The sequence below is a fragment of the Tachysurus vachellii genome, chromosome 8, assembly GCF_030014155.1.
Source record: "Tachysurus vachellii isolate PV-2020 chromosome 8, HZAU_Pvac_v1, whole genome shotgun sequence".
In the NCBI taxonomy this organism is placed as follows: Eukaryota; Metazoa; Chordata; class Actinopteri; order Siluriformes; family Bagridae; genus Tachysurus; species Tachysurus vachellii.
In genome coordinates, this window is record NC_083467.1 from 4,479,452 (window position 1) to 4,505,311 (window position 25,860).

The window sequence follows — 25,860 nt, forward strand, 5'->3', positions numbered from 1 at the left end:
TGGCATCTGTGCTGATCCAAATAAAAGTGCTGGAGTGTAACTGCTTGCTATGAGGAAATCAACGGAGACACGTCATCCAGTTCGATTTGAGACAGAAAGACAGAGACAGAAACGGAAGAGACAGAGATAGAACGTGGAAGACAATGAGGCACTGAGCCAAAGAGAGAGACAGACAGACAGACAGAGGCGTAGGAGAGAGAGAGTAATAGAGAGATTTCAGCATGTCTGTGTGTGTGTTGTATAGAGGAGAAGCCTGAAGTGTCAGAGGTGGCACGAGGAATTTACATCCCTTGTCCAGAGAACTACAAGAACTACTGCGTACACGGAGACTGTGAATACCCCAACATTCTCTCCACACCATCCTGCAGGTACACACACACATACACACACACACCCACACGCCGCTCAGATCTCAACACAACAGCTCCCCCTGCTGTGTACATCTCACAAAGCTGAATAAGACATGCACAGGGAAGCACATCATTTCAGATAGAAATGTAATGAATAATCCAGAGTTCAGACCAGAAAAAAGACTGAAATCACTGATATCACTGCAGATGTGTCATGAGAAGCCGTGCACTGACTGCTACTTTTGTAAGGTGTCTGTGTGTATCTGTGTGTAGCAAATATGAGACCATGCTGTTGACCTTCCAGCTCTTCAGACCTTTACTCTACCACAACTAATCACTTCAACTCAGTTCAAAAGACGCTTGTCCCTGACGGATCAACTGTCCTGTCCTCTTTTGTCTCTCCTGTTTGTCTCGTTAATGTGAGTGACAAAGTCGAGAAAGGATGTGAGAGAAAACAAGTGCAGAAGAAAAGAGCAGAGTAAAGGAGAGAGGAAAAGTTTAGGTCTAACAGGTGATGCGCTCAGCAACCAGGAGCTGTTTCAAAGCAAGAATATTCACATAGAGATGACACAGTTCTGTTGAGGTGATAAAGCCCAACACACGCGTAGCTGTCAAAATATTTGACATTATATTAAGCTTTGTTTTAAACAATATTATTTATTAATAAAATTTAAAAGACTCCTCATAACTCCATCTATACGTCATGCGATACAAATCCATGCTTACTCTGTCTGTTCATTAATATACAAATTCATTTAAACGAATAGCAAATTAATTCCATTTAAAACAATTCCAATTTGGATGATGCTTTATATGTATCATGCATACGGTTATCTAATCAGCCAATCACGTGGCAGCAGCACAGTGGATAAAATCATGCAGGAACAGATGAGGAGCTTCAGATAAAATTACACATCAAACATCAGAAGCAAGAAAAATCTAGTGTCCAGCTTGGACGTGTCTGTGCTCATCCACTTGAAGGTTTGACATGTTGTTCTTGTTCAGATGTTTTTCTGTTTTTATTTGAGTCACAATAGACTTCCTGTCACTTCTGATATGTTGCTCTGATCTCTCTCATCAGCGAGGAGTTTCTCATGCAGAACTGCATTTTTTTTATTGTTGTTTTTTTTGCACCATTTTGTGTAAACTCTAATGAATATAGGGTGTGAAACCAGCAGCTGTGCCATATTTACAGTCACAGAGATCTTTTCCTCATTCTGATGATTGATGTGAAGGTGAACTGAAGCTCTTGACCTGGATCTAGATGGTTTTACACATTGTGCTCATTGTGTCATATGATTGGCTGAATTGATAACAGCATAAATAAGCAAGTCTGATTCTCAGTAACAGTAAACATCTTTGTACTACTAACTGTCCCACTCTTATTGGTCCTTTGTCTCTTTATCATTCATCCATTGCTCTACCGTCCCCATCTTCTTGCCCCAATTGGCTCGACTGACATGTACTTAATGGTTTAATTTTCTCTATTAGTCCATTATCCTTCCCTCATTGGTCTGTTTTTGGTCCTCTCAGTTGTCACTCAGGCTTCAGCGGTCCGCAGTGTGACACCAAGGAGTACAACGTACTGTATGTGGTGCCGGGATCCGGAAAAGTCCGCTACGTTCTCATCGCGTCCATTATCGGAGCCCTGCAGGTGGCCATCATCTGTGTGGTGGTGCTGTGTATCACCCGGTGAGCTTAAACACACATACTCACTTTGCATTGTTGCATCTTTTAGACCTTTTAGTTTAATGTACACAGCGTGATCGTGATTTTCAAAATCTACCATATAGGGAAACTTTTTTATTCAAAATGACATCTGATATTAACACAAACACAAAGTCCAAATCTTCATGTGTTTCAGCACTAATGGAAATCATGACTACACGATTTACTTTACAACTAAATAGACTACTTTATCCAGCTTTATTCCACAGAACCACAAAAAACTCAATTACATTCCTGAAACGTATAAACAGCTCAGTTCTGGCTCCGAATGTGAATCAGACAGCTCATTACACATGGAAAATCATTGTCCTATCAGAATTAATAAAAACGGCTAACAAAACTAATTTAAATACCACTCGCCGTCACCGAAACAAGAAATGAGCTAATAATCATTCTGTCCTAGAGGCTCACACATGAGCGAACAGCCACAAAAGCACACAAAAAATCAAGTATCAACATGAAATCTGTTCGTGAAATAGAACCGTAAATCTTCATGAAACAGCCACTATGCCACTAAGGTAATAAAAGAAGCTGATTTGGTTCGTGTTCATTCCATCCCTGACAAATATGTTCGTAAATATTTTATTCGTATTTTTTATTATTTGCATTTGTGCTATTATTACAAAATATAAGGGTTACAATAAGAGATTCATGTGATATGAATTCTGCAGTTCACACCTTCTTGTAGAGACAGGCAGGTTTCAGGGAAGCTGATGCACACACACACACACACACACACACACATACGCCTCATCACGGTTCGACATCCAGTGGGATTGTGTTCGGTTCCAGAGGGAGGCCGCTGAATTAACACTCCGTTAAAGGTCAGCAGATCACGCTGCCTGTGCGGGGATCAGTGATTAAAGTTTAAATCTGCTCCACTCCAGAATAACCTTCTAAGCGAATATTCTAAACGACTCTGAAGCCTCTCCACACCAAGCACGAAGAGCCAGCAGGGGGAGTGTTTACTTACAGATAAATGATAGATGCAGAAACAGAGGACCAGCCATCTGGAGCATCTGGATAATTCCCAGTGGGCTTGTCGATTCGTGCTTGGACTCGGGGAGGTGCGGTCAGCTCAAATACAGCCGATTAACTAAAAAAATAAATAAATACACAGTTACTACAAAATGATATCGGAAAAGTTGCAGAGACCAATTAGAATGAATGCAAAATTGTAAGAAATCATTTTAATATGATTACTAAATATAATCATAATAATAATCATAATATAATAATCTTAATATAATATTTTCCAATATTTTATCAAAAATGAGTAAGAAATTAGAAAGAAAATGAGAAAATATTTCGTTAAATATAGACAAAATCTACAGGAATCTGCAGGAAATTATGAATTATATCCGCAAATACATAAAATAAAAAAATTCAAATGAAAACTTTAATTTTTCTTGATAATGTTTTTTATTTGTTAGTATTAATTTTTTACTGATATTATTTATTTTTGTTTTACATTTTTTCAGAATTAAATTGAATAGTACAATAAAAAAATATATTGTTATCTTGTTGGGAAAGTTGTTGTTGTCTTTCCCACTTGGGCAAAAGAAACACAAGACCTGGACAAGCTCAGCCTGTAATCCGAATCCCCCTGGGCGTGTGAAGGGACAGTGTACTTACACGAGTACAGAAGTGTAGACTCTCAGTTACACATAGCTTTAACCCGAGAGGCTGACCTTTACCCCGGACATGAGACCTGTAATACATCCCGTCTTTAATCTGCCCTGATTGTTACCTTGTCACCTTAACTTCCATTTTTTTTTCCTCCTAAAGCAAGTAATATGTAGTTTACTATATAAAAATTAAGCATTAGTTGCACGGTTTATATTTGGATCATACTGATGCTTCACAACGTCCTGATAATAAGATGAGGTGATGATATGAGCTGGATTATGACCCAAGGAACTCCTGAGAATCAAAACACAGAGTCACTTGAATCTGAGCTGTTGACCGGGACATTAATTGCTTAAATATTGTAAAAGAGTTCTATAATGATTTATCACTGTTTATATACAGCATAATGACTAGACAGTTATGCTTATAAGCTATTGCTACATAATATGTATTAATGCACCAAAAAACGCTTTTAAGTGTCAAAATAGTTCCTGATTTCTTACTCTGACTAGTAAAATAGTGCATTTCAACCTTTTTTAAGCCACAGCCTCAGGAGGCAACATGACATCTGCTCATTGCCATAATAATCAAGAAAGAAAGGACAAGAAAAGAGAAGGAAAACCTATAATAATAATATAATAATTCAAGAAAGGAACAGCTGTAGTGCATTCTTTACCTAACTTGTTCATATCGTACCACTAGGAGGCAGCAAAGGACCAGGGTCTATAGAAATCATCTGCAAATCCAAATCTTACACACCTCCAATTTGTTCTTGTTCAAATAAAGTCTCTTCTCTACTTTAAATATTCACTCAGTCATCATTAATATCCACCCGCTTTTTGTCCTTTGTACAGGAAGTGCCCACGGACTAACCGTATCAACCGTCAGAAGCAAAACGTCACACACTACAACTCGGAGAACACCCTGCGCGCCTCCACCCGCCTCATCTAAGTGTCTGGAGAAGCCTCACGCTCATGGGATATGTAGTAACAAGAGATTAAAGATACAAAACAACCACCTCCTCCTGCCTCCTGGTGCAACATGATGGACCATACGGACCGTACTACTAGACAGAGGGGAGGGGGTGACGGTGGGGTTGAAGTGAGGCTAAGGGGGTGACACGCGGTGCCTTCTACCTGTGGCACAGGACACAAATTAAGAGGACCTTAGGACATTATGTTAGGACAAGTCCTACTATTTGGTTATGTATGGGTAATATTTCCACTAGTTTCTTTGTTTTGTCTTGGTGGGGTCTTTTTTCTGTAAATGTAAATAAATAATTTATATCACAAAACAGATAATAGCATGCAACTGTATTTTTATGGTGGGTGCCAATTTGGCAAGAATAGGGGTTCTTAACTTTTTTGATAGACAACACTACATCTGTGGGTTAATGTAAAGTTTAGATTTAATGATTTTGCTATGAACAACCTCTCACAGCCTGATATACGTTATATGTTACACCTGTTCTGACCACTAGGGGGTAGATTTGTGCAAAATATTGTAACTTCTTGTGCCTTAGATCAGAGCTTATCACAACTGTCCCATTAAATGCGATTACAGTTGTAACATCATAATCGACATTGGTAATCTTAAAAAATATACACATACACAATGCATTTCACTCTGAGCTGTCCAACCAAATCTTGCAGCCAGGATTTGACTCATATGTGTGTGAATATCATTCAGTAAAGCTGACACACTGATTTCTATACTGATTCCCTTCTTACAAGAGCTAATCTGGGGTAATGAAGAGAGGCTTTCAGACCAGTACTGGATACACTGATTGTGTAGACCAATATATATATCTGTGTTGTAAAACCGACACTAACAGACATTTTTTTATATCTATATATATTTATACATCTATATCAGATTCTTGAACTTCTTGACAGTTTGGTCTAGACACTGAAACAATGCATAATTGTACAAAACATTAAAAAAGTTCCAGTCACTCTGAAGCTGTCCTTATATTAATAAACTACACTGAATTAAAGAGGACCACAAAATCTCCTAGCTGATAATCAAACAGGTGTTTAGTAACTAAGGAAGGATGCTAACTTATTTTCCCTCAGTTTAGACTCATGGTTTATACTCATAAATGCTCATGTGTTGATCCGGTCCATACAGACACATGCTATTCACCATAGTCCTGTTTTTCTGAGACACTAGTGATGCTAGAATCAGTAATCAGCTTGTAGCAAATGTGATGTGGTACGTGAGCATTATGAGGATGATTTTGCTGATTTTTTTTATAAACATAGTGAATATTTATTCTTCAGCAACACAACAGTGCTGTGTGGTACAGTGGTCCAAATAAAATGTAAATAACTGGAAGACTGGGGTAAGATTGGGGCAGAATCTGAGACTGGGCAGGATTAAAGCAGAAATGGAATCCTGGGAAGAATTAGGGACATAGATGGAGACTGGGGTAGGATCACTAGCAGAGATGGAGTTCTGGGAAGGATCAGGGCAGAGTCCGAGCCTAGGGTGGGATCAGTGGCAGAGATGGAGTCCTGGGAAGGATTACTGGCAGGGTCTGAGACAGGGGCACAATCAGAGGCAGGGATAGAGTCCTTGGAAGGATCAGGAACAGAGAGTTCTGGGAGTAATTAGGGACCTAGATGGAGGGAATCAGGGTCAGAGTCTGAGTCTGGGGCAGGATCAGGGGCAGAGATGAAGTCCTCGGTAGCATCAGGGCAGAGTCTGTGTCTGGGCATGATTAGAGTCAGAGCAAGGATTAGAGGCAAAAGCTGAGCCTGGGGCAGGGACTGGGACTATGAAGGATTAGAACCAAAACAAGAATCATATGCAGAAAATAGGACTGAGGTTGACGCTTTGAGGGGCTCAGACTGTTTCTGGGTCAAGAGCAGAAACTGCAATTGGAGCAAGATCAATGGCAGTTACTGGGGCAGGATCAATTCAAGATAGTGAGAGTGGGGCAGAAAGCTCACCCATTGTACTGCTTATCTTTTGTTTAATTAAATATTTACAACACAATGATTCTGAAAGTCTCACTGTGGCTCGTAATCAGGACGTAATTAAAGCAAAAGGTTTGTGGACATCTAACTACCACACCCATGTGCATATGTTTTTGATCTAATTGTTGTTCTACTGAATATCATGAATATCAGTTTTATCCGTATAGCACTTTTAACAATGGCAAACCTGGCTAGGAAAAACTCTCTGAGATGATATGAGGAAGACTTTGAGATGAACCAGACTCAGAAGAGATCCCATCAAGGTTAAGGTTACCTGCAGTTTGCTCAAAGCTCGGTGTGGTAGAGTACAGGCCTTGTTCTATCCTCAGCATCATAAATTGTGACTCTGCACAGCTCTTCCAGAGCCACTAGATTTTCTATGCAAGTGAAACATACCACAAACATCAGCAACAGGGTTTTTAGGAGGATGTCGGAGCTGGGAGAGGTTTGGTTGTATGTCTTTATTCACACAGTTGTAGTCAAAATATCTAGCTTGTTTTAGACACCAGAAAAAAACATTTGTGACATTATAAATCTGCCATTATTACACACAGCAGTGGTTGTTTGCACTGGTTGATTCAAGGAGCAATGGCAACTTTACTGAGTCGCAAATGACAATTTAAAGGATATCCAAGAAAGATAGTACCAGAAACTTATCCAAGAAATGTATATCCAAGAAAGATAGTACCAGAAACTTTAGGCACAAAGAGACTGCGTAGAAATGTAGTAAAAAATAAACGACAAACAAAAGTATATATTTGTACAACATGGGTTTATAACAGCAGTGAGAGACAACTGTGAGCAGAAGGTGTGGCCCACAAAAACTGTGGAAGACATACAGTAAGACAGATGGGGAAGCTTCTGTGAGAAAACATAAACTCAACAGTATCCAAATGACAGGTTCGTATTTGGAAACTTGGGAAACTCAGCATTCAGTTTACACGACCTATTTTTAACCTATTTGCATACAGTCAAATAGTATTACCTTCATGTTAACCTAACATCCTGGTTATAATGACAGACAGCAAAGGCCAAAACCATTCCAACAGCCCCCAGGATTCCTGACATTCCCAGTCTGTAGAGGATTTTCTCGGTTTATTTGTGATAACAGACTGGAGAATCCGACCTCATCTTCAACTGTCTCAGCTCTGTGGGGGAAAGGTTGAACAGGAGGCCTTCTGAGTGTGTGTGTGTGTGTGTGTGTGTGTGTGTGTGTGTGTGTGTGTGAGTCTTGGGAACTTTGTTCCATCCAGACACGTCCCTCCAGCTTCAAATGAACACTATTTACTGTTTCCTGATGTTACATGAGGTTATATAAGAATTCAGACTTTATTAATTGACGTAAACGAAATTCTTGACTAATTAGAAGTTTTAATATTTCTTTCTGAATTGCTAGAAAATCTTAAATGAATCCAGAGTTTTCTCCGGCAGTTAGATGGCTAAGGAATGGTCTAGCATAATATTACTATAAGATAATAGTAAGGTGTGAGGTGTGAGTATATGGAACCATGATGGATATGTTAAACTCTGTATATTTATTAAATATATTTATTATTTATTTATTGGGGGGGCACGGTGGCTTAGTGGTTAGCACGTTCGCCTCACACCTCCAGGGTCGGGGTTCGATTCCCACCTCCACCTTGTGTGTGTGGAGTTTGCATGTTCTCCCTGTGCCTCGGGGGTTTCCTCCGGGTACTCCGGTTTCCTCCCCCGGTCCAAAGACATGCATGGTAGGTTGATTGGCATCTCTGGAAAATTGTCCGTAGTGTGTGAGTGCGTGAGTGAATGAGAGTGTGTGTGTGTGTGCCCTGCGATTGGTTGGCACTCCGTCCAGGGTGTATCCTGCCTTGATGCCCGATGACGCCTGAGATAGGCACAGGCTCCCCGTGACCCGAGGTAGTTCGGATAAGCGGTAGAAAATGAATGAATGAATGAATGAATGAATGAATATATTTATTAAATATATATATTTATTAAATATATTGTACTTGGTATATTTATTAAATGGTTTTAGTTGCATAGACGTCTTTGTCAATACTGGAAAAAAATATCCAACCATATTTCTGTAATATTAGTGGCAGCTTTATAGTGTCACAGAAGCACATACGGCCAGGGTCAGAAAGAGGAAAATTAATCGACCGTATTATTCAAGAATTGCACTAAACATTTATAATAGATGAATGTTTATTTTATTTTTCAGAAAGTCCGCTACATATTCGGGTTTGAGGTTGTAACTAAAAGCAAAGAAAAGAAATAAAATGAAATCTCCATTAGATGGTAATTAAATTTCAACTAGCCAACTGCAATTATCAAGGTGTTTAACTTCTATTAATAAAATATATAATGAACATTAATGCATATTACAGCTAATATTCATATAATAATAATTAAAAAAATCTCATCTCAATAATTTCATTATTCTATTTTAGTGAATCTGAATAAAGACACTAAAGAGCAGACACCTGTGACTTTCAGATCAAGTTCTTGCTTATTGTTTCCTTTCAAGCTGAGAGTAAACTTTCTGGTTATTAATGGTACGTTGACACCATAAGTTCAGGCTGATCTGCAGAGACACGTCTATCTGCGCTCTGGAATTTTCCCACGGCAAAGAAATACAAAAGTAACAGCAGTGTGCTGTGAACCGGGCAAATTAGACAATAATCCTCAGATCCAGAGAGATCAACTACAGGATGTTGCTGGGTTCATTAGGAGCCATACGAACACATAACCTTGTGCAGTTTAGCTCTACAGAAGCTCTCACTGGTCTGGATGTAAAACTGGAGGGATTATTTTTTCACTCTTAGATCAGACTTAATAACCACAGGGAGAAAGTAATAAAGGAAATAAATATTGAAATACTTTTGTTTTTGTTGTTGTTGTGTTGCTTTAATAATGATCTGATCTTATCATGAACGTCATTCCTTGTCATGCTCAAATCTCAACAAGTGCTTTATGTTTGTTATGGGTGCATAATTCTTCCATAAGTGCTCCATTTTCATAATTTCATAATGCAGTGATTATCATTGGCCAGCAGGGAGCAGACTTCAGTGTTCAGTGGTTCTACAGTAAAAATCTCTGATTGACATTCAGATAAAAATGATAAACATTCTCTTCAATAATCATGGGAAATAAAAATATATTGGCTTTATCTAAAAGGAGGGAGTGGCACTGGTATGTGTGTGCATGCGCGTGCATGTGTGTGTGTATTTGTGTGTGTGTGTGTGTGTGTGTGTGTGTGTGTGTGTGTGTGTGTTTGGACAAAGAAGAAAGGCCAAAAGGATGAGAATATCTCTTCCTTTTTTCCACAATCCAAGCACAGGTCAGGTATGAGAAGGTTTTGTTCAAAAAGTTGAGAGTTTCTTGTGATACATTCTTGGGAAAGGAAAATGACCAAAAACAAACTATTTCATCCAGGTGCATAAACATACATTATGCAATATACTGAGTCTAAAAACGATGATATCCGCTGGCATGAATGTGGCCTCTTGTGTCAATACACACAGCGCAGCAATGTTCATTATGTTAAGATGAAAATTCTTCACATTCATTTGTGTTTTTACACTAAAGAATGCAACAGAGTTCACAATGTTCACAGTGTTAACCGTTTTTGATATAACCTCGTGTTCACCTTCGTGTTCATCAGAAAGCAGGCTCAAGTTCATGTGGAGTGTGTATGAGACACAGAGCAGGATGGGAATATCAGAATGTGTGTGATTAGGGATCATCGTGACATGGTGCCAGGGGCAAAGATGGACTAACTGTTCAAATATTAATTTCCATATTTGGATTTGTCAGTGTTCTTTACTCTGAGAGATGATTTGAGAAATTAAAGCAAAAAACTGAAAGTCATCTGTTTCCAAACACAGTAGCATTCACAATCACATTATATTACAGCCATTCCCTATCTGTTCCTCACACACACACACACACACACAGTGACACTCCAGCTTGCTTTACACCGATGGGCCGGACTAGCTACTAGGCAACCTGGCTCCTCCTCTGGGTGTGTGGGGAGTTTTTAAGTGGTGTATCGGGAATGTTGTTGTGTTCTGGAGACGTGGGAGGCAGCAAAGCTCGTCCATGTGACAGACAAACTGAAATAGAAGCAGCCACCCTTCCTCCAAGTAGAGTTTACAGGTGAAGCTAAACGAGCAGCAGGAGCCATTACACCTCTGTCTGAAAGTTCAGCTCAGACATCTTCAAATAGGAGCCAGAATTTCACCAGATCCTCCAACATGGGTGAAGATGCTGCACGAGCTGATCAAAGCTCCAACAACTTGCCTGGTCCAACCAATTCCGATTCCTCCACTGCTCCAGTGGTGGATGCCCAGGATTTCTTCATCCCCAGTTCAGGTCCTACTTCCCCGACTCACACGCTTTCCCGCATGAGTTCCAAACCTCCAACCAGCCCAACAAGCGCTGCAAGCCAGGTGAGCGCCATCACGGTGGTGGCTCTGCTCGACCAGCTGGTTGTGATGATCGAGACAGTGCAGGAGAACCAGCGGCGCATGGAGAAGCGCCAGACTGACCTGGAGGGCACCGTGAAGGCCGTACAGGCCGACTTGACTCGTCTAAGCAAGAGCCATATGACTACCTCTGGTGGGGTCAACAAGCTGCTTGAGCGCTCCCGCAAAACAGGCATCTATGTCAAAGAAGTGCGCGAGCGTCTCGATCGCCAGTGTGGCCAGGTAAAGCGTCTGGAGGCCAACCATGCACACCTGCTCAAGAGGAATCACTTCAAGGTGCTCATTTTCCAGGTATGACAGGTATCTCCTAATTATGGATAAATGATTCAGTTGTCTCTTGGCTAGAATTCTGAAATAACTGTGATACGTAGTCTACAATTCCAAATATATATCTTATTCTTATTTAGTTTATTAACCATATGCACAATATTTTATGTAAAGAAGCAGTATGTGAACAGCAGCAGGTGTTGAGAAGGTGTGTGTGTGTGTGTGTGTGTGTGTGTGTGTGTGTGTGTGTGTGTGAGAGAGAGAGAGAGAGATCTCAGGAGAGTTGATTACAGAGAATCTGGAAGTTTCCTCTTTAGAGTTCTCACAATCAACATTTAACACTTCACATTTAACCACACGAATGAATGAATGAATGAATGAATGAATGAATGAATGAATGAATGATGTGGTAGCCTAGAGGTTAAGGTGTTGGACTACCAATCGGAAGTTTGTGAGTTTGATCCTCACATCCACCAAGCTGCCACTGCTGGGCCCCTGAGCAAGGCCTTTAACCCTCAATTGCTCAGTTGTATAAAAATGTAAGTCGCTCTGGATAAGGGCGTCTGCTAAATGCTGTAAATGTAAATGAATGAATGAATAGCCTGAATGTTGAATGTTTACATTGCACTTTCTCTAACTGAAAATGGTTAAGCTAAGTGGTTGTAAAAGCTAAGCTAAGTGGTACGATGTAAGGCATGCTCTCTAAACCAGCTCAACAGCCTAGTGGGTGTGTTTGGTTTGGGTTTAATCTGTCATAATCCAAAGGAGAGGTGCATTGTGTGTTTAATGCACAGCTCTATTATATTTGTTGAGCGAAAAATGTTATGCTGTTTCACATTTTCTAAAAGACGGATTGTGCTGTCAGGTACTGTACACAACAAGCTTTGCTTTTTCGGCCCAGACGATTGCCTTGGGCTTAGCTGTTAGTTCATAATCATGCTAGCATAATGGCTCTATTTTCTGGGAGCGTGTAGGAGTTTTGATCCTGCAGTGTGGGAGAAGTTTTTAGTGGGTGTTTTACATAACGAACACATGCACATTGATTTAGCTTAAAATTTAAATTAAATTTTTTTAAGAATATACATGAAGACTGCATCCATGCAGCAGTTTAACTTTGAGCTTACCAAAGAACGTTAGTCGGTGGTTTTTTTAGCCAGCTATATTTATGCCTTTTTATTTTTTTCTCTGTTTGATTTGTTATCTTGTGCACAAAGGTATGTTCTTATATAGTATCTCTTTTCCAAAGTAGTCTGGAAATTGTGCCTAAACTTGTGTTTCAGAGTGTTTAAAAAACTCACTCACGTCAAATGCTATAATTCAGGTAGGAAGGCGGGAAGCAGAGGGTGGGGTTGCTCTCAGTTTATCACCCCTGGCGTTTATGAATTCCTGCACAGGACAGGTGGAGTTTCTACAGACTTAAACATTAACTTCATCTAACCTAAAGCCAAGTTAGTGCTTGTAAGGACATGCAGGAGCAGGAGCTCTAACCGCTGCAGGCTGCAAATCAGTTCCTGGTTAATGAAGTGGGGAAAAATTCTAAAATTATTAAAAAAAACTCTTCTGCAATTTTGCAAAATATTCACTGAGTGAACGTAATATAACCAGTGAGACAAACAAATTTATGATCGCAGTCAAAATTCCTAGCAGCTTTATTGCCGTGGTTTAAACAAGCTTGATGATAACGTGGGTAAAACTACATAAATATCACTAGTGAACATGTCAGTGTGCTCACATTTGAGTCAATCTTTAAGCCTTTGTGCTGGTGGATTTCTCTGAAGCCATAAACAAAAATTTATTAATATTTACATTCAGATTATTAGCTTTTATTGAACTGGTAAAGCAAAGACTTCAGTACCAGCCCTTGTCCCAGGGTCCAGTTTGGTGTTTTTTCTATTTTAATTTCCTAATTGAACTTATTAGTTCATTACACTGGTGTGTTGGGAGGAGGTTAAACACCACACTGTGCTGCAGCACTGAACTGGACACCAATGCTGTAAAAGATTACTGTAGGTTTGGTCACAGCTGGTGTTAAAGTCAACACAGAAGTCAGAATAATTATCAGAGGTGATAGAGTTTTCTAGATAGTTGTGTCTGAGCAGTGTTGCATAAGAAAATAAAAGTCAACCAATCAATATTTAATTGCTTATTAATCAGTTAGTGGATTATAAAACTCACTGTGTGTGTGTGTGTGTGTGTGTGTGTGTGTGTGTGTGTGTGTGTGTGTGTGTGTGTGTGTGTGTGTGTGTGTGCGTGTGACCCTGAGACCATGTGTATGCTCATGTGTACAGTATGTATTTTGTTCTGTATGAGTGTATGTGTGTGTGTGTGTGTATGAGAGAGAGAGAGAGAGAGAGAGAGAGAGAGAGAGAGAGAGAGAGAGAGAGAGACAGACAGACACACACACACACACTGAAGCTGTTATCAGTGGGGTGTGTCTTGAGCTACCGTGCACTGTTTTTCTACACGTGGCAAAATGGCAGCTTGCACACACTTCTACTCTTACAATACCAGCCCAGGTGTGGTGTTATTAGGTGTGTTAAAGTCACACACCATGTGAGAGGTTACAAATGGAAATGGACACGTCATGCATAGCAGTTTAGTGGCTTAGAATAGCTTCATGTCTTTTATGTGCAATTATATTTCATAAAACATTTTAGTGTTTATTAGAGATTACATCTGAATGGAGGCAACAGCCAGCAGTCTGTATTGCTGTAGAGGGGACGATATTTAACACAGTCTGAGTTTTATCTAAAAGTCATTGGCTTGTTGTTTTGTTTTTTTTAAATGAGCTGGTCTAGGATATATTTTGCACATATTTGTGTTTTTCATTCAGCATCCACTGCGGTTATGTCTTAACGAAATAAACACTACACACACATACACACACACTGTGGTTTGGAGCACTCTGTTCACTCTGCATGCTTTTTTGAGATAGCAGTTAACTTTAAAACAAAAAGAAAAAGAATGTGTGTGTGTGTGTGTGTGTGTGTGTGTGTGTGTGTGTGTGTGTGTGTGTGTGTGTGTGTGTGTGTGTGAGACAGGTTTGCTGCTTGACTGCGTTGCCCTCCTTAACATGTTTTAACAAGCCCTAATGACTGGTAATGAGTGCCACATTAAACAGGACCTTAATTATTGTTTGGATGTTTGTGTTCATCCTTCTTTTCCCGCACTCTCACTTCTCTCTTATTTTCTGTTTTGGGTTTTGTAATTTTTTAACACAGCCCTTGAATGATTCACTGTATTGTGTTTTTAAATATTTATGCATCACCATCATTCACTCATTCATCTTCAGTAACCACTTTATCGTGGTCAGGGTCGTGATGGAGCTTGAGCCTGATCTCACAATACTGGATGCAATACACCAGGGATAATAACACACACTCACACACACTCACATACACTCCTTTACACTCACGCACACACACACACACTCACACATACACACACTCCTTTACACACACATATGTGCACATACACACACACTCCCATACACACGCACTCACATATGCTTGTTCACACACACATGCCTACAGTATGCAGTCTCTCTCTCCGTCTCTCTCTTTCTCACACACACACACACAATTTCAGTTTGCTCTTTTAAATTATTGGTAATATTTTAATGATTCACACACACTTACTAGGTATATTATGGGATGTATAAAGGATTTAAGTTCTCTATTGCAGCAGGTTTGCATCATTTAAAGAAAATCCAAAGACCTTGCAGTGTATTCCATATCCTGTGGTGAAATCCTTTAAAACTAGCCAAACTTTGTTACCTCAGTAAGGTCCATACATTTTATTCCACAGTCTAAATGCAGAAAAAAACAATACTGAGGGCTAATACATTTAAAAAGGTTTTGTATTGCTGCAGTACTATGGTTTTAAGTGTTATTATTTTGGAGTCAAATTTTAGTAAAAAATAAATAAAATATGATCCTTAATTTAATGCATTGACTCTAATAGTAACCATTGAATTTTGGAATCAGTTTGAACAGTTACATCTTGTGGTTTTTATGAAACTATTTTTATTTCAAAATGCTGCGGCTGCCACCAGTAGGTCAGGTTGTTTTGGTGTGTTCTGTGGGTGTGTATTGTCTGTACTGATCGTTTGTTTCTATTTGTAATTTGGCTTCTTGGCAATTAAGCCACAATGAAGGGCGTAAGTTGTGTGATGCTGATGTTGATTTTGATGGCTCTTCTCTGGAGCTACACACCGGAAGTTCTCTGATATGGCATGTTTATGGGAATGTCCTATCAGATCTGGTACTGTAGCAGGGAAGGCTTTATCAAAACATATCCAGGCTAAGCTAATTTGTACAAAAACATACCAAGTCAACACAAAATACACTCCAGAGAGAATCTCTCAGGTATGTTCTAATTTTAAAATTGGGTAAAAATCCTCAAAATACATCATACTTGAACAGAGTGTTATTCAAATTATATACTGCTCAAGATCTCTGGCATAAACAACACAAAGCTTGTCATTCGCCTGATCAGATCCTTTGGAAGTGTTGAGAATACACTGAGCCCTTTAAATTAATTGTGTGTGTTCTTTCCTATGCTCAAACCATTTTTTATGTTTGACTTCTTATCTCATTCCCAGAGCTTCAAGGCAAGACATAGAGGAGGGGGAAAGAGAGAGAGAGAGAGAGAGAGAGAGAGAGAGAGGGAGAGGGAGTGAAGAGACAGACTGAGAGAGAGAGAGAGAGAGAGAGAGAGAGAGAGAGAGAGAGAAAGCGGGAGAGGGAGTGAAGAGACAGACTGAGAGAGAGAGAGAGAGAGAGAGAGAGAGAGAGAGAGAGAGAGAGAGAGAGAGAGAGAGAGAGTGTTACTATAAATTGCTCCAGTAAAATGTTAAGCGGTAAAACAATGCATCAATCAGAATTGATATGAAGAGAGAAATAAAGACACATGGAAGATTAGAGAGCGTGTGCAGGGAAGAGAAGAGACAGATCACTGAAGAGCATGCCAAATAGCTAACGGGAGGGGAGAGGAGGAAGAAAGGATAAAAAAAACAAAGTGTGTCCCTGCTCAGACCTGATCTGACTTAACAATTCAGCTTCTCTCCTTATCTCGCTCTTATCTCGTGCCTTATGGCTTTAGGTAGAAGGATATCAGATGAGAATATAACAAAGCAAACATTAAAGCACATTGGGTGTTTATTCACAGATCGATTATTAATCTGAAGCTCTGTATTATGAGCGCTAGTCACGCATTTGCTAAAAGGCTGAAAACTAAAAAGAGAACTAGAGTTTTGGTCATTTGGAGGTAAATTGAAGGTAAATCGACCGACATGCTGAAATATTTTCAGCTGTTTCACACAGCGTTTGATTAAACCACATGATCTCTGACATCACAATCAGGATTTTTTATTCTCTATTAATTTGTTTTGATCACATCATTAGTTTTTGTTGCGTTGCTGGCACGAGTTCCACACATCCTTGGGGCAGTTTGATTATTAGAAACTCATGTACAGTAAAAGTCCTTAAAGTTGCAACTTCTTAATAATAATTAAGCACAATAACACAACTGCATTTGCAAAAAACAGCGAGGATCATTTATTTCCAATCATTTGCCAAAACACTAAAAAAGTTATTCATTTTGGAGACAGAGAGCAGTATTGTCCAACCACACACACACACACACACACACACACACACATTATTTGAGGTGGTGTAATTAGCATGACTCATTGTGTACTTAATAAAGCCATGCCTCTAAGCAAAGTAGCCAGAGAGAAGCTGAAAGGTTCCTGTACTGCTCTGGAGGCAGTGACTCAGCAGCCAGCATTGGATTGGCAAATGAGCAACTCTTTTCTTAAACATAAAACGACACCATATATCGAGTTCATTACCGTGTAGCAAAACACATTTCTCAATCTGAAGATGAAATAAAAATGAATAGAATACAAGAGGCAGTAATTAATCTCTGTCAGATGACTTGAGTTGTCACGGCAATGGGAAACGTTTCTACACTTTAGCATGTACCTTTTCACCTGGATTTTTTTTTTTTTTGTTACTATTTAAAACTCATTCATAGGGACTTAAAGACCACTCCAGTGTTTTTTAGTACGATGAACAGCAAGATTGCAGATAACATTAATTACAAACATTGAGTACAAAAACACTGAGACATTGCTGGTATAAAAAGTTTTATAATTTGCCAACAATTACAATGTTAAAATATTTTTTAAATTGACCCCATATAAACAATTATAGTTACATTTAATGGTGCAGAACGTTCATTAGACAAGTTAGTTCCTGTCATCACCATCATAGCAGATAGAAACAGCCGTTATTTTACCAGGCTTTCTTTCTTAAAAAAAACACAATCATAGAGAGAGAGAGAGAGAGAGAGAGAGAGAGAGAGAGAGAGAGAGAGAGAGAGAGAGAGAGAGAGAGAGAGAGAGAGAGAGAGAGAGAAATACAGGTAAGGTTTAGGAAAACCGGACAGATAGATGAAGGAAAGAAATCAAGATATTATCCTATCAGGGATCTGACAGCCTATTGGTTAAGGTGTTGGATAACTGATCGGAAAGTCATGAGTTCGAATCCCAGAAAAGAAAAGAGTACCTCCCAACTCCAGTCACAGCCCTGAGCTGGGCCCCTGAGCAAGGCCCCTAACCCTCAGTTGTATAAATTGAAATAAAATGTAAGTCACTCTGGATAAGGAGTTGGCTAAATGCTTGAAATGCAAATGTAGATACTGTAGATAGATCTAGAACATGAATCCGCACCTTGTGACCATTCACATTGAAGAATTCTGCAGCACTGAGGTATAAAAATACTACAAGCATTTCAAACCACAATAAAAGTTGCAGTCATTCAATAGGGGATAAAGACCATCCACGGGCCCTACATTCACCTGCAGTGTAAAGGATCTGAGGCTTTTATAGATGATATATTCACACACTGTCTCTTAGTTATAGCCTTCTGCCTGCGTGTGGTTTCTTGTCTTGGAAAGATGCCACTGATTTTCTGAATATCTATCAAGTGAATACAGCAGATGGTTGGACACAGGTTGTGTTTTTTTTTTTTTTTTTTTTTTTTGGAAAGTTGCATAGAAACAAGCCTTCGTCGGTGGTTTTGCCGGAGTCGTGTCCTGCTCTGAGCCAAACTCCATGGCGATATCTCTTGTCTAAAGTGGAATTATTATAGATAATATGAAGTCGTGGTTGCTTGCAGGTTTTACATGATGATATTTCATGCGAATTTTCCATTAAAGCAAACAAAATCCATGGCTTGATCTTTCGGTTAGTCAAAGTACATGCAGATGAATGAGGATTGCTTTCCAAGTCAAATATATCCAGGGAGAGGCTTATAACATGTTATTTTTTTATGTGCAATGCAGAGAAAAAAATATAAAATAATAATAGCCCTTTTTCTACACATGCACTTGAACATAATCCTAAATATAATAGTAGACGTGCACGAAAAGTTTGTGATTTCTTTAATATATATATAAATAAATAAATAATAAAGTCAGGTCAGTATTGTAATAATGTGACATGCTTGAGTTCAGAGATGAAGCACTGGAAAATATTCTCATGCATTTAAGTGTGATATTACATTGTTTATGTTACGGTACAAATCTGCTGTCCGTATAGAGATAAATCTGAAGCTAGCTACTTGTTGCTTTGAGGATAAAGTAAATACATCTGGTATTTACATGCTTAAAAACTGTCACAGATGAAGACTGTGTCATTGGTTTGTCCATATTCCAGAGCTGAAATGCAGTTGCTGCACAAACCTTTCCCTTTATCTGGTCTGTCTTGTTGAACCACATTTAATGACATTTTCATATATTGTTTTTTTTTGCATTGCTCTCCTCTGCTTCATTCCTGTATATTTTTTCTTGCACTACCATTGTCTTGCCCCTTAACACAAACACACGCCCTTCTTCTACCCATGATGTTTCCGCTCGAGTACGTCTGAGGCCTCTGCTGGGGTGCATTCAGTAACTGGGCTCTGATTACATGCTGAAGCAGAGGTACGAGCATGTGACACAGTGTTGTCAAAAGACATACACTCTTTGTCTCGCCCCCACCTACTGCCCACCCCTTTTCCGTCTCACAGTCCTGAAGCGTACTTGCTTAAATGTCAGGAGCTAAATGTCAAATGCCTGAATTTATCAAACTAACAAATAGTTCTTGAAAAGAAGCTGGGCTCTCAGGTATATGTGCTTTATATGCATTGTAATTTATCATTGTATTTAAAAGTATGTACTTTCAAAATACAAATAATCTTCTGCCTCTACTCTATCTGCTTGAGTGCAATTGACTAAGCAAATTCAACACATTAAGTTGTTCTGTATGATGGTGAATTTTAATCTTTCAGAATAAAAGCAGCTTTTTTACATGTTCCATTGCTGCAAGGTGAATTTAAAAGATCATGTTGTATATCCCTCCATCCTTCACTCCAGTTTCTGTAGCACTTATCCTATACAGGGGTGCAGGGAACATGGAGTCTATTACCTGGGGTCTCAGGACACAAGTTGGTGGGAAACCCTGGATGGGGTCCCAATGGATCACAGAGCACCATCTCACACACACACTTTTTATAGATGCCAACCAGACTACATGCATGTTGTTGGACTGGGAAGGAAACGGGATAACCCAAAAGAAACCCCTGAAGCACAGAGAGAACATGCAAACTAGACACACAGCCTGGAGATGGAAATCGAACCCCCAAGCCTGAAGATGCAAGTCAGACGGGTTAACTGTGTATGCCTCTGGGCCTCCTGCATGCCAGACGTACTGCATGGAGTATATTCATAATTGTGTCTTGCATCATGGAGCTTTATGGTTTAATGGGGGAAAATATCACGATTATAAATCTACTTATAATTTTTTCTCAGCAAACAAGACCTTTTGTCCAGTCCTAGACAGGGTTGTGTGTCATTGTGTGCACATATCACATATGTCACTTGAGGCGTTCTTGTTGCCTGTTAAAAGCTAAATATGTATGTGTAGACCTGTGAATGAGGATTTAGATCAATCAGCAGAGTGCTTCACAAAAAACACCTCATTTACATTTTGAAAAAAAAAAGGTTGTGGATCCAATCCGATCTTTGTAGAAGGCATGTTGATGTTTGGTGGCGATTTCAGTTCGGACTGCAGAGTCATGTGCTGGATAGATTTAAAGGATGTAAGAAAAACAGATGCAAATTGTTGTAGAAGACCTGCAGACCTCAACAGGGAGGTGAATGCTGTGAGGTGGAACTGGACACCGACAGTATTATGTTGATATTGTGCTGAGATTCTTGTACAGAAGTACAGTTACTTTTAAGCGTTCTTTAAACATTTACCAAAATCTAATTTAGACAATTTTAGATAGATGATCTACAGAAATAATATGGTGCTACCAGAATGTATACATTTAATATACACCAATCAGCCATAGCATTAAAGTCACCTAGACCACTGAGATCCACTGGGTTCTGACTCCTTTCTATCAGAGATTTCTAACATTCACTTTTCAGCAGTTTGTGCTTCGGTGGGTTCTTCTGTGGGTTCGGGCCGGACGGGTTAGCCTTTGCTCCTCACGCTCTTCAATGAGACCCATTATCCTGTTTTAGTAGTGCCAGGAACATACTAAAGTTTTAGAGATGCTTTGTTCTAGTCGTTTGTTACTAAACATCACAATTTATTCTTGTCAAAGTCATTCAAATTCTTACACTTGTCCATTTTTCCTGCTTGCAACACATCAACTTCAAGAACTTCAAGACTGTTTGCACGCTTCCTAATACAACAAATCCCTTAACAGGTGCCAGTGTAATGAGATCTGAAGTGTTGTTCATTTCGCCACCCACCAGCTTTATTGTTATGGCTGATCGGTGTATAATTTTAAATGCATGACTCCCAAAGAGACGTCCTGGGACACCTACGTGTCTCATATACAGAGTGTTCTGTTCCCAACACTGTCAAAGCTTTTATGAGTTTTAATATAGCTGGCTTGACTGGTTATTTGAATTGAATGGAGTTTATTTAAATAACATTAGCTTGAACCTATGGCTTAAACGTTCAAGCTTGATTGCTTTTTATTCTAATAACGGGATTACATTCATAAAATAAATCAGCAGTGATGGAGGTCCAAGAATTATTTTTTTAAAGTTAAAAGAGTCCCTGAAGGCTCAGGATGACTGGAAGCGTTTGCAAAAGAATGGTGTCTGGCTCAGTTGTGTGAAACGTACACCAGTTCTGCACTGAAATATCTGATATGTTGTGTTTAAAGACTTGGTGTGATTTTCTAAATGGTGCCTCGACTTTTCAGTTCATTTCCAACGAGTCCTAGTTGTGTGTCCTAGCATGCTCATATATCAGCGACGTAGTAGCTCATTGTACCCTCTCGCTCTCGGGCTGACTTGAAACAGTGTTCTATTCGGAGCCAGACTTGCATTGTGTGAAATGTGACACTTAATGCTTGCCTCCTCCTCCCCTCTTGTTTTCTTTGTCTCTTAATAAAACGTACCTCTTAGTTCCTTATTCACCTCCGGATGAGCGTGAACTTTCGAACCGTGCAAAGCAAAGGCATGTTGTTGTTCAGCAGGTAGAAAATTTTAAATGTTTGTATTTTACCCCATTGTGTGTTTTTTTTTTTCAGTTTAGTTGGAAAACAGTTGAGATACACCAGTTCTCAGCTCGGGTTTTGGTTTCATCTTGTTTATGAGTCAGATGAGTACCTCTCTGTCTCAGCGCACTAAAGCCAGCGGCAGTGGAGAAAAACTGGTTTACCCAGAATGCATGCTGGTTTGGACTGGAATTGGGCCTTTGGGGGATTCGTTACACAAAAGTCTTGTGGTGCAACAGGAGAATTCGAAAAGCTTTTAAACTATCTAGTGCTTTAGTCTTTATCTGAACCCAAAAAATCTGCAATTTGTAAAGCAAGCTTTGTCACAAATGGCCAAGAAAGAATGCGAACGGTTTAAAGGATTTAAATCATCCACAACTTGACAAGAATTCTTCAGAGTTCACAGCAGTGCCATAATAAACTCAGAGCTTGGAGCTGAAGGGGTGTGTAAAGTTCCTCCACAATGTTTTAATTCTTGTTTTTGGCCATGAATCTGTATGATGGCAGAAAAACAAGAGAAAAACAAAATAAAGAAGAGGATCATCTTGTTCTTCATTTAAATTTGAATAGCAACATTAAAGCTGTAACAGATCATTGTTTTAGATTCAAATAACACATCCTTAAGCCTGGATTATTTGCACAGGTGTACTTGTGCTGCTTATTGATTTATCATGCCTCATACATAATGAAATAAAATACACAATAACCCTTCATTTAGGTCATGGCTGGATAAAACACTTTTCTTTGTTCTTGGAAGTAAATACCTTTGAAATGTCTTTTAAACCATCCTGCAATCTGGCAAAGATCACACTCTTGGAAATGTTCAACACTTTAGTTCTTTAGTTTTGCTTTTGCAAAAAACCTAAAGGTTCTTTGAAGACCTTTGGATCATCCAGTGGAAGCTTTGTGGAACAAAAAACTATCTCATTTTTTTACCTCATTTTGTAATCAGGGAATAAACACCCATGCACTCTGAGCGGAATTATACATGCAACACATTTGAATGCACTTAAAAATGTCAGGCATAGTATTGGAACGTTGGGCAAGATCTCAAAGCTTTGCACATGTATGTACACGTTTGCGCGTGTGTGTGGTGAGGGAGGTTGATTTAGTGAGCAGGTGGGATTAATGCAATTTCGCTCCACCCTTCCCACAGGGCTAACCCTCATCCTGTTTAAGTATATATCTCTCATGGAATCCCACACAATTTCTGGGGTTGAGGGACGCCACGTTATGTGTACGTATGTATACGAGTGAGAAAGAGAGCTCCAGGGTGTCAGAATCGCTGCACGATTCCGACGCAAATAGACTTAATAAGCCAGAAAAAATGGTCCGAATATCAAGCCTTGTGGTACACACAAAAGACTTAAAATATTTAGTGTCAGTTTGCAGGTGTGATTTCCCATGGTCTGGCACACTGCATGCCGTAACAGAACCCCGTTATGTCACAAGATCTTGCCTGTACTGCATGAAGTCTTTGCATTTGATCAGGGCATTCAAGCTAAAAAAATGAGATACACCTTTCACAACATCAAGTACTGACATGACTTAATGCTGCTTCTCTGTTTTTTTGTTTTCTTTTTTGGTTCTACATTTGCTTCCTTCCAGGTTAACGCCCACAAAAATATTATATAACCATAAAGCATGCCATAACAACCCACATTCAAGCACCTTATGAACGAACGTGTTTATCTGTGTGTGCCCAGAGTGTTCATTCTGGGTCAATTTCTACTAATTTCTAATTTCTGCCAATCATCTGGATATTAAGGACCAAAATACACCATAAAATGACCTGCAGTGGAACTTTTTCTGAACGATTTTATAAATACCTTGATGATGACCCCTAGTATGAACTTCCTTAACAGTTTACCTCATGCATATCTAATGTATTATTCCCATCTATCTTTTTCTCTTCCTTGCAGGAGGACAATGAGATCCCCACCACCGTGTTAAGTAAGGGATCCATGGCAGACATTGCCTCACCCTCTGTTCAGGATGATAACCTTGCCTCTGCTCGTGCTTCAGTGATTGATCCCAATTACTCCCATGAGGAAGGATTGCAGACCATCAGCCTTTCCTCTGATGAAGAGGAGGGAGCTGCGAGCCCCCCACTGGAGGGGGGTACACTACCCAGAGAGGTGCATGAGGATGAGTTCCCAGGAGCGGGAAGCGATCGTCTGGAATGGTCTCGCACTGACAAGTTCAAGCGATCCAGTTTGAAGAAGGTGGACAGCCTAAAGAAGGCCTTCTCACGCAGCTCCATTGAGAAGAAATTCAACAAGATTGTGCCCCCGGAGCGGCGTGAAAAGATCATGAAGAGCCTCTCTCCTGGCCATCCCAGAAGCCCAACCAACAAGAGTTCATCGTTCCAAGTCACTCCTATGACTTTCAACGTCAAGAAGTTGCGAGATGGAGAGGTTGAGTCCACTCAGGCTGGAGGTGAAAATGCTACGGTGGAGGTGCCACCAATGGGAGGGCCGGATGGTCAGCTACCCCTGGCAGAGGTCAATAATGAAGAGGAAACGATTAACGGGAAGGAGCACAGTCCATCCAACACAGGCAGCGTGGACGGTGTCGCCTCGGTTACAGAAGAAATTGATAACGAGCTTGTTATCAAGAAAGAGCTTGATAACGGTCCCTCAGACAAGGTGGCAGAAGAAGAGGAGATACAAGAGCCCAATAAAGCAAATATTGGGGCTGAGGAGAATACTCATGAGAATGGTGATCATCATGTTGGAGATGAAGAGGAGGGCAAGTCCCTGTCTGCACCTGAATCTCCTCCGTCAGCTGCAGTAGCTATTCAGCAAGCCTCTTAGATTTACTAGCATTCCATCGATAGTGGAGATCTTGGCACGGGAGTTAACCATCTGTTCAGAGTCCGCTGTGTTATGTAAGCATGCTTGTGTTATCAGAATGCTTGTCTGATACAAAACAGGGCAAATGTGTATAAAAAAAAAAAAGAAAAAAAAAAAAAGACCCCTCCCCCTCCCCTCGAACTGGGCTTTACATGGTGATGGGTGTCAAACTGTCTTACCACCTGTGATATTTTAAAGCTGTTCTAGCTTTTCTATACCTCTGCTTGTATATAGTCTTAAACCTATGTTGCATGCAATCCTTTATTTCACCTATTATTCTTCCCAGTATACTGTACTACACTAGATAATCAAGTGTGATTCACTGAGTTACTTAGATTTAAAGAAATATAGTTTAAGAAATGCTCTTAAAAAAAAAAAAGCTGAGAATTGTCTAACTTCTCTGAACATTGTTTACTGCTTTCAAAGCAAAATAAATTTTCAGCATAAGTGATAACAATAAAAATGAATTTTAATAAAGTGTTTATCTAAAATTGTGGAGTAAGTAGCATGTTTGTTTACCAAAAATGACTAAATATACATTACAGATTTGAAAATCAAAACACAAACGAATTGTGTGGTTGTGTTAATTAGAAGATTAAAAATCAATAAAAAAGTGAGCTAGAAAAACATTGATGGAAATTGTTTTTAAATCCTGAAAAACATATTGAATTGATGTGTCTTATGAAATAGCAAGGTAGTTCATTTGAGTGTGTTTGCTTATTTCAGACATTAATACATCTAGGCTTGTAAAGTCACAGTAATGACATAGACACAGGTCTACCTTAATAGACACATGGTGGATAAAACGGCGAAATATTAAGGGGAGTGAGTATAAAGCAATAATATGAACAGCAATATTGATTATTTAAGGCTATCTTTTTAAATTTTATAATAATACGTGTGGTTGATTATTTAAAAAATATCCTTTCTGTATCTAATAGGGGCTGTGGTGGCTTAAGCGGTTAAGGCTCTGGGTTATTGATCAGAGCAACAGGGTTCAAGCCTCAGCACTGGCA

The 25,860-nt window shown here is 39.5% G+C and overlaps 2 protein-coding genes across 3 annotated transcripts in view; both read left to right on the top strand.

Moving 5' to 3' along the window:
* tmeff2a (transmembrane protein with EGF-like and two follistatin-like domains 2a) overlaps window positions 1-5,668 on the top strand; it is a 98,695-nt gene extending 93,027 nt beyond the window's left edge. For both annotated transcript variants that reach the window (XM_060875782.1, XM_060875783.1), the window contains exons 8-10: window positions 245-368; window positions 1,884-2,042; window positions 4,562-5,668. In XM_060875782.1, the coding sequence (XP_060731765.1) occupies window positions 245-368; window positions 1,884-2,042; window positions 4,562-4,658 (380 nt within the window). In that variant the 3' untranslated portion in view covers window positions 4,659-5,668. The remainder of the gene's footprint in view (window positions 1-244; window positions 369-1,883; window positions 2,043-4,561) is intronic.
* A 5,053-nt stretch (window positions 5,669-10,721) lies between these two features.
* cavin2a (caveolae associated protein 2a) lies at window positions 10,722-25,335 on the top strand. Its single transcript, XM_060875784.1, has 2 exons — window positions 10,722-11,445; window positions 23,912-25,335. Exons 1-2 carry the CDS (start codon window positions 10,924-10,926, stop codon window positions 24,803-24,805), a joined length of 1,416 nt encoding a protein of 471 aa, XP_060731767.1. The 5' UTR covers window positions 10,722-10,923; the 3' UTR covers window positions 24,806-25,335.
* The last annotated feature ends 525 nt before the right edge of the window (window positions 25,336-25,860 follow it).